Here is a 9,265-nt window from a genome sequence, read left to right as displayed (position 1 = left end):
TTAAAAAATCAATTGTTGTATTCTCTCCTGGTTCTTCCCTTTGCTCAGGCAGCAGGGTCCTGAATCAACTGTTAACTGATTTATAATGGCTTTGGGTGGAGCAGATGGAGGAACATTAGTTTCCTCTATGTGTCATCCAGAAAACATGAGATGCTATTGTGTTTCTATCTTTTGTTTTGGAACTTTTTTTGTCTCTTTGACTGACTGTGTGATTCAATAGATGCTTGCAACAAACCAAGAAGTCGTTGAGAAGATTTATTGTTGCATTGTTACTCAACGTGTACTGTTCAGCATGATTGAAAAATTCCTGTGTTCACCTAAATCACAAAAGAAGTTTTTCACGTCCGTCATGTTAAATTATGGCATATACAGTAGCTATTTAGCTTTAGAGTGACACCAATTTGAGGCAATGTGTACATATTACTCATAAGATGGAATATAGAATAAATAGAAGCTATGTGCAAAAAGGAGCAGACCATAATCAGATGTTCTGTTTTTGTTCTCATGAGCAAAAATCTGCAGTGAAATGATCAATTTCTGACTTCATGAAAATACTGTGTGCTTTTGCTGTACATTTGTAACTTGGATGTAACTCACTTTCTTTCTGATAACAAAATGTCTCTTTTAATTTTTATCTTAATTAATCTTGGGTGATGATGCAGTCATCCTGTCGGCAGGAGTTCATAACTTTCTGTCTGTTGAAGACTTAGTCACATAGGATTTTGCATGGATTGTGCTTCACCAACCATCGTACTCCTATCATGACATCATTCAATGTTCATATAAGATTTATATGTATGTTTGTGGCCATTTGAAGGTGTGGAAGGAAAAAGCTACGATGGACCCGCTTAGTGGAAAGAATTACTTCTGTTTTTGATTGACAACACATTGTCTGCGACTTTGTTGAAATGCAGGGCTGTGAAGGTTTTTTAGTTTCCTGCTAAACAACATGTTCTTTTCTTCTGGAAAACAAAAAAGGTAAAAGGAAAAAAGATGCCCCAGGTGTCACCAAGGTGTGTCTCCAGCTTAAGAAAACACTATATATATAGACAAGAAATTGCTGCAAAATACACCAACTCCTGCCTGCAACTGGACGATCAGACTGGGCCTTGCAGGACATCACAGGTACTGTGCTCATGAGCTTAAGCTTCTTTTCTTACTTAAACCTTCCATATAGTTTTTATAGTATATTTTTTTAAGAAATAAGAATGATTTAGTATTTAACTGAGTTATTTATAACAGGACTATGTTTGGCCTTTTTCATAGGGATGAAGTGGTTTCTGTGCCTGATAGCTGCAGGTGTTTACCTGTGTTTTCAAAACCTCGTAGATGCTGGTGAGTGTTGCTGCTATCATCTTAGAATAACTACTTCTAGTTTTGAATACATTTATCATAAATGTGAATAAAATAGTCTACTACAATCTATTTTGTCATTTAGTTAAAAAATGAATATAGAAGATTTACAGATGAGCATATAAGTTTATATTTTATTCTTTACTTTCTGTATAATAAGAATAGTGCTCTGCTGTAATCACTGAATAAACATTGTACAAACAACAAACTTTTATAACTTCAACCAACTTCAGTAATCTATTACCATCAATATAGAAAATAAAGAACCAGAAAATAAAGAGACCACCGTGTAAGAGAGCAGAATTGAACTTGAAAATGTATTTTGCCTTCAGAACCACGCTTGAGCAGAAGTGCCATTGAAAAAGCTGTGATGGAAGCTAAGGCCACTGTGGACTCAGCTTATGAGTACTCCAGAAGAGAGTGAGTGCACAAACCTACTGAAGTTCTGCAGTTGAAGAAAAAACAAATGGCACAACATGAATGTATAAAATACACATACTGTAAATAAAGTGTCCTAAATCCGCTTGGCTATCCCAAAAATGAACAAGTGCACCGTCAGAAGCAGTGAGCTCATAAATCTGACCTCTCCACACAATACAGGAGCATTGAACGTGTGAGGAGGAATATGGCGAATCCTTCAGACATCCTGCGGCTGTTGAAGCAGCCTGTGGGACTCACTCGTGACGCTGTGCGTGCTGCTGACTATATGGATAATACTGTGAAACTGATCAAGAGGTCTTTGGAAAAACGTCAAAAACGCTCCATAAATGCCACAGGTGTGTAGCCTTTACTAATTGTCTGAATTTTCCAACACATGGTTTCAAGTCACAGCTAATTTGTCTGTTTTTTGCCTTTCTTAATCAGATCTGATCTCTGAGGAGGATCTGCAGGTCATTGCTGATCTGACAGGCTGTTCTCCCCGACATCGTGTCCCCTCTTGCAAGATGACTCCCAATTTAGACAGGTTTCGCACTGCAAGTAGCGTCTGCAACAACAGGTGAGTGGTGAGGCACCAGTTGAGCAACCACTTTGATGTTAATGAACGAAATAGGACATGACAAACATTTCAGAGCCAACATTCCTTTGAAAGCTGTCGCCAGGCATGTCATATACTGCTACATGCCTTGCATGTTATACTCATCTGCAAGACAAAGGGAAAGAACAGTATGGACTTATTTCTCTCTAGAAAAAACACACGCTGGGGATCTGCCAACACACCGTTCACCCGCTGGCTTCCTGCTGAGTACCAAGATAAAATCTCTCTGCCTAAAGGCTGGGACCCCAAGCAGAAAGTCAACAAACGCTTTCTTCCTTTGGTAATATATATATGTATATATATGTATATAAAGTATATACTGTATATATACCATTATATGATACTATATATAATATAAAGTATAGTGCTGTAGAAATGGTAACAATAAAGATAAAATACAAATTGAACATTTAATCACATCTGCACTGGTGCTTGATGTATTTTCTAACTTGTAAAATGAGAAATTGACAGTGATAGATGTGCAAATCATTTCCACAAAGGTGCTTATTGTCTACATCATCTCCCTATAGGTGAGGGAAGTGTCCAACCGTATTCTGCGCACTGCCACCTCTGACGTGGAGAGCGACCCACTCTACACTCACCTGGTGACAATCTTCGGCCAATGGACTGACCACGATCTGACCTTCACTCCTCACTCTCCTGTCATCCGCTCATTCAGTAATGGTATCGACTGTGACAAGAGCTGTGAGCGCACAGAGCCCTGCTTCCCCATCGAGGTCAGTCTCACTGCATTACACAAGAAAATTGATGAATGCATCCACACAAACACCGACATACTGGATACTTAGTTACCACTTCTTGTCCTCTGAACAGCTTCCCAAGGAAGATCCCCGCTTTGGCAGAAACTCAGAAGAGTGCATCCCCTTCTTTCGCTCAGCAGCGGCTTGTGGATCTGGCAACACGGGCCACATCTTTGGTGCAAGCGATGTCCGTCAGCAGATGAACTCTCTCACAGCTTTCATTGATGCGGGTCAGGTGTATGGCTCAGATGATACCAAAGCTCGCTTCCTCCGGAACCTCACTACAGATGAGGGCCTGTTGAGAGTCAACACAGAGTATACTGACAACGGCCGTGAGCTCCTGCCCTTCACCAGCATGGGAGCCAACATGTGTGCCACCCGGAGCCGCATTACTAATGACTTTAATGTCGAGGAGGTGCAGTGCTTTCTAGCTGGTGAGTTGCAGTAAACAAGCTGATATGCAATCCAAAAAAGAGCGTTAAACATACATGAATGTAAATCTTGTAAATTAAATCAACAACTCCAAACAAACCACATAAGGAGGTTTGGGTGGTGGAAGGAGTTGCACCAGCAAAACGTTGCTGGCATGCCAATGATTGTGAAGCATGTATGAAACAGCTGAAGCTACTCCAGCCAATACAGCATGACTTCAGTCCTTTGCCTGAATGAAAGCTGTGCTCCATTCAAATAACTGGATCTCAAGCAGGTTCATTTATCTTTTGGAAGGGAGTCATTTTATGACCCAGTGTGGTTTTCCTCACTGTTCATACTGACCATTAAAAGATTCCCTCCAAATGTGCTTACAATGCAAGTGATGGGGGACAAAATCCACAATCCTCGTTTTGAGCAAAAATGTATTTAAAAGTTTATCTGAAGATAATATGAGGCTTCGGCCCTCTGAGTTAGTCAAATAAAGTGGATATCTTCCATAGTAACAGTCTTTGTTTCGCCACAGACAGTGTTTTCCATCCATTAATGCAGGTTAATTTAGGCACCCCTTACTTTCCAGTATTGTCTGTTGTGTCTCCCAGGTGATGAGCGCTCCAATGAGAACATTGGTCTGACCTCTTTACACACACTGTTGATGCGTGAGCACAACCGTCTGGCACGTGCTCTGGCCAAACTAAATCCTCATTGGAACGGAGAGAGACTCTACCAGGAGGCGCGCAAGATCATGGGAGGATACTTCCAGGTTAGAGAGGAGCTTAGCTGCATGAACTGAAGAGACTTTGTGTTAATTGGTGACGGTATGTCCTCACAACTCAGGTGTCATTCTCTCTTTTTTGTCTTTCAGGTTATCACTTTCAGAGACTACTTGCTCCACATTGTTGGTCCAGATGTCATTACCAACCAGCTGTCCACCTACCCTGGTTATGATGAAACCGTGGACCCCAGCATCTCCAATGTGTTCGCCACAGCTGCCTATCGATTTGCTCACCTGATGGTTCAGCCCTTCATGTTCCGTCTTAATGAGCAGTACAAGGAGCACCATGAATTTCCCAGCCCATTGCTGCACAAAGCCTTTTTCACACCATGGAGGATCATCTTTGAAGGTATGGAGAAGATCTCTAGCTTGTTGCCAAGAAAGCTACTCAGGAACATTGCAGTTAGTGGAAGTTTCATTGCAATAATATCAATGTAGGAGCAAAGTCAGTCTGCTGCAATCTAAACCAATGAGCTGAATCGTACAGGACAATCTTGGATCAGGGCTAGATGCTGCCTGCTTATTAAGTTCTTATGGCTACCATGTAAACAAACAATGCTACTTACATTGAGCCATCAGGACCAAATGGATGGACTATCAACCAAAACACAATGAACACAATGCAGTTGTAAACTCCAATGAGAGTAGGGTCATGGTCAGCAGCACAGTTAGTTAGTTAGTGCAATGTTTATGTAGAAAATGTAAGTAAATTGAGCTTTAAAATAGTCCAACTTAAATTGTTACCATCTCTTGTGCTCCTCAGGTGGTTTGGACCCAATCCTGAGGGGGCTGGTGGGTCGCCAGGCCAAGCTGAACACTCAGGATCAAATGATGACCGATGAACTGAGAGAAAGGCTGTTTAAATTCTCCACTGAGTTGGCACTGGATCTGGCTGCTCTGAACCTGCAGAGAGGCAGGGACCATGGACTCCCTGGTATTACTCTGATTTAGTCTTTCTATGTATTTTCTGTTCTGTATCTCTAGAATTTTGCCTGCATCTGAGCCTTTGCTGGCATTACATATCATACCTTAAACATTGCCACATTGTCACACTGAGTGCCCTTTTTTAGGCTACAACAAATGGCGCAAGTTCTGTGGGCTGTCACAACCAAAAAATCGGAGACAGCTGGCTAAAGTTCTGAAAAATGGTAAACTGGCCAGGAGCCTGCTGGATCTCTATGGCCGACCTGACAACATTGACGTGTGGGTGGGAGGAGTCGCGGAGCCTTTTGTCCGTGGAGGAAGAGTGGGACCCCTGTTCGCCTGCCTGATCGCCACTCAGTTCCAGAGGATCCGAGAGGGAGACCGGTAATTATTTACTCACATGTTCCAAAGATGTGGAATAGCTGTGTTAGCTGCACTTTTAAATGTTAATAAATTGTCAATTTCAGACTGTGGTGGGAGAACAAAGGAGTCTTCACTGAAGCCCAGAGAGAGTCCTTGGAGCAGACGTCACTTGCACGCATCATTTGTGACAACACTGGTATAACTGAAGTACCAGAGCGACCCTTTGAATATCGGCCCAGAGGGTCCGGTTACACTAAATGTAAGAACATCCCGGCCTTTGACCTCAGTCCATGGAAGGAGAATACTGAGTAGATGTCCTGAAATCCTCATTACAGCGGTCTGAGTAAAGAAATGACATCCCCAAGACATTACTGACACAAAACTGCAATATTTAAAACCTGTATCATTGTTCAATTCTGACAGTTTGCTTGTTTTGTTCTGTCAAATGAAATGATTTACCTTATGCAGTTTACCTAAATGTTTTATTTAAATGAAAGGGCACATTTTCTGTCACATTTCTTTGATTGATTAACTGTTGAAAAGCAATGTGATTGCCATGATTAATGATCAAATAATGTGTGAATCTTTCTCAATTCCCTTTCATTTCCGCTTTTTTTTATCCCTTTAAACCTGTCTTTAAAAAGTGATTTTTACATTTTACATGTGCACAATCTGATGATTCCTACATAAAATACATTACAAGGTGTGCATTTTTCAATACATTTGTGAAGAATATAGCTTTGTTTGTCTAAGGTGAAGCATTACATTAAAGTGTGACATAATAAATGAGTGTTACTCAGACAAACCTCTGAGTCCTAATTTTATTTTCATAAAATATTCACAGGACTTATATTGTACTGTGTCACATTTGACCTGCACAAAATATGTATACGATCATGCTGGCTTGGTGTAAACAATATTGAAATAAATAACACAGTAATAAAAAATAATGTGATAGCAATTACTTGTATGCATGTAATGGTTTTTATAAAGGTAAAGTCAAAATAGGTTACTTACATGGTGCTTGAGCTCTTATACTTTGAATGAGTTTGGAACTATAGCTTAAGAGAGAATATGTTTCTAAGGCATGCTTTTACATGCTGCATTTACAAGATTTCACTGTGTTTTCTCCCTAAAGGCAAAAAATCAGACCGCCAGCTGATGTTATACATGGTGACCCATCTCCCAGCTAAAGGAAAGCTAAAAGCTAAAGGAAAACACTCAACATTAAGAACTGAAACACCTTGAGGGAAAGCAATGAGAGAGAGAGAGTCTTTTCACATCTCAGCTCCTTATCCGTGATGATGTAGCTGAGCTCCTTTTCCTCGGTAGGACTGTAAAGTATTAAAAGCTCTTCAAAAAAACTAAGAATGTGATCAGAATCAACCCTGATTTTAGAAAGACTCTATGTAATAATGTGATATTACATGTTATAATTTGCACGCCATAATGCTGTTGGCCAGACAGCAGGTGACTATTTTGGTCACGGGTTTCATGCACTTTCTGTAATAAAATATCTAAAAGCACAAGTCTTGTCAGATAGGGGACCCTGGAACAAAATCTTATCAAATGGGGGTCTGTGGTCTAATTTGTGTCAGTTTAGGGGTCCTTGATGTGAAATAGTTTGAGAACCACTGCACTAGAGGATACCTTGTCAGTGTCACATTTTGCCTCATCTAGGTGTGAAAAGTACACGCATGTATGAAGGTGCACTACCAGCAGGGTATGGAACATGGATTGGACCAAAATGTATAGTTCGGCGTACGCATTAATACATAAACTTTGGTAGAAAATAAGCCATTAACACATTCATTTTGAATGTCTTAAGGCGTTTAAAATTGGGTGTTACCACTTCATCAGTTTCACAATCATTGTAAGAGAGAAAACAATTCCCCACTCAACCAACCTTGTATGAATTTAGGTTAAGAAATCATTGATGAATTGTATCAGGGTATTACTGTAGCAGACTTGTGTGCCAATGTGTGTTGTGTAACTGTATCGCAATTCCTGTGAGTGTAATCAGATTTATAAATATATAAAAAAATCTCCAAGTCTGTACTGAGATTTGTGAATGTGTAGACAAATCTGTAAATGCGTAAATTTCTTATGTAATGTAATATGTATGTATTTGCGCTTTGATACATACATGTTTTTAAAGGCCAAACCTATTATCTTACACCAGAAGTATTTGTTGTAATTGTCCGAGCTTGTCTCACCTTGTTGTTATATTTTATTTACAGTTTGTCAAAAGATATCAGATTTTGTAGTCTGTACGCACACACATGTGCACCCATGGCAACCCTGAAACCACAGAGCCCCCCCACATAACAAATCTCAATTTAACCGATGGCTGTAAGTAAACACTAACATCATGTATAAGATATTCTTTTTGTGGTTTACATTATTACAATGGATGTGTGCAATCTCATCTGTGTTTTATTGCTGGGGTTTGCTAGCATTAGCGTCCAGCCTGCGTCTGTAAACAGATGTAGCTTATGTGATGTAACATGAGAGTCAGCAGGGAACTAAATAATTGTCAACAGGCTGTACAGATCTGTGTGTAAGTGACGGCAGCCTTCATATTAATATTGTCAGTTAGCACCAGACTGCATGTTTTGTCGGTCACAGTCAATGATACCAGGTAATATAACAGTAAGTAAAGTAAATTTAGATTTTGAAGGTAAAACTTACACCAGTTACTTTTGCTATAGTTGTTGCATAAATTTGGGACCTGAAACCTTCAGTGAACTGATCACTAAAGCTTTCTCTGTGTTATATTTAGAGTGAGCTACAAGGAGACGCGGTGTGTTTCTCTATTGTCATCTTATCATCTGTGCTGATCAGATTCTTTCATCTGCTACTGTGAGAGACACCAGTATCTAACCAGTATCAGCGTGAAAGAATGTTGTTCTGACACAGAACACAGAAAAGTGTGACGACGTCTGTTGACAAGAAACCTGCAGAAAGTTTGTCCACAAGTTAACATGGCAAATAATTCATTACTGGTTAATATTAGTTGACGTTTAATTTAATAAGATATAAAAAATGACAAGACCAGGTGCCTGTACTATGAAGCAAGTTCAGCTTAGTCTGTCTCTCTTTGGGTGAGCTGGCTTCATTGAGCTTAACATTGGCCGTCCTGCATAACCAGTATCACGAAGCTGCCTATAAACTCAGTCAACTCTGTTTTTTCCCATTGTTCATGTGAAAGAGACGGGGTTGTTAATTATGAGTGATATTATCAGGACCATGGATGAAGTACCTGTGGAAATTTTCTGTTTCAGAGACAGCAAAAGTCATATTCAGTGAAGTGAAATGTAAACGAGCCTATAATCATACAAAAGAATAAGAACATGTAGAAACACTAGAAATAATTTCCGCATATTAAAACTAGGCTAACGCTTAAAATACATGAAGTTATTATTATATATGACTTAAGTATAGAGTGAGTATTTTGCTATTTACTTGGATGATGAAGAAACAATTCTGAATATGTTATGCACATAAAAAAAACTTAAACGTAATGCCAGACTGTTTCTGCCACTGAAACAAACAGTGGAAAAGTAGTTAATAACTGATGAGCTCTATCTAACTGAAATTATGTATTTAAGCCAATTAACAGCG

General features: G+C 39.6%; 1 protein-coding gene across 1 annotated transcript; it reads left to right on the top strand.

Moving 5' to 3' along the window:
- Nucleotides 1–1,097: 1,097 nt before the first annotated feature.
- On the top strand, nt 1,098–6,559 carry LOC137197268 (eosinophil peroxidase-like). The gene is made up of 13 exons (XM_067610586.1): nt 1,098–1,125; nt 1,267–1,335; nt 1,686–1,773; nt 1,954–2,129; nt 2,218–2,350; nt 2,540–2,669; nt 2,920–3,126; nt 3,224–3,584; nt 4,182–4,342; nt 4,445–4,703; nt 5,118–5,288; nt 5,425–5,662; nt 5,746–6,559. The coding sequence occupies exons 2-13, from the start codon at nt 1,269–1,271 to the stop codon at nt 5,951–5,953; spliced, it is 2,199 nt and encodes a 732-aa protein (XP_067466687.1). The 5' UTR covers nt 1,098–1,125; nt 1,267–1,268; the 3' UTR covers nt 5,954–6,559.
- Nucleotides 6,560–9,265: the final 2,706 nt, after the last annotated feature.

Source organism: Thunnus thynnus, chromosome 2 (assembly GCF_963924715.1).
Source record: "Thunnus thynnus chromosome 2, fThuThy2.1, whole genome shotgun sequence".
NCBI classification, from domain to species: Eukaryota; Metazoa; Chordata; class Actinopteri; order Scombriformes; family Scombridae; genus Thunnus; species Thunnus thynnus.
Note: the sequence above shows the minus strand (reverse complement) of the source record. Positions and strands in the feature narration are given on the sequence as shown.

Bases quoted from the DNA above. Each gene is read 5' to 3' on its own strand.
- LOC137197268 (XM_067610586.1), top strand. From the start codon at position 1,269: ATGAAGTGGTTTCTGTGCCTGATAGCTGCAGGTGTTTACCTGTGTTTT. The intron at 1,336-1,685 runs GTGAGTGTTGCT...TTTTGCCTTCAG, and splicing joins TCAAAACCTCGTAGATGCTG to AACCACGCTTGAGCAGAAGT. The intron at 3,585-4,181 runs GTGAGTTGCAGT...TGTGTCTCCCAG, and splicing joins GGTGCAGTGCTTTCTAGCTG to GTGATGAGCGCTCCAATGAG.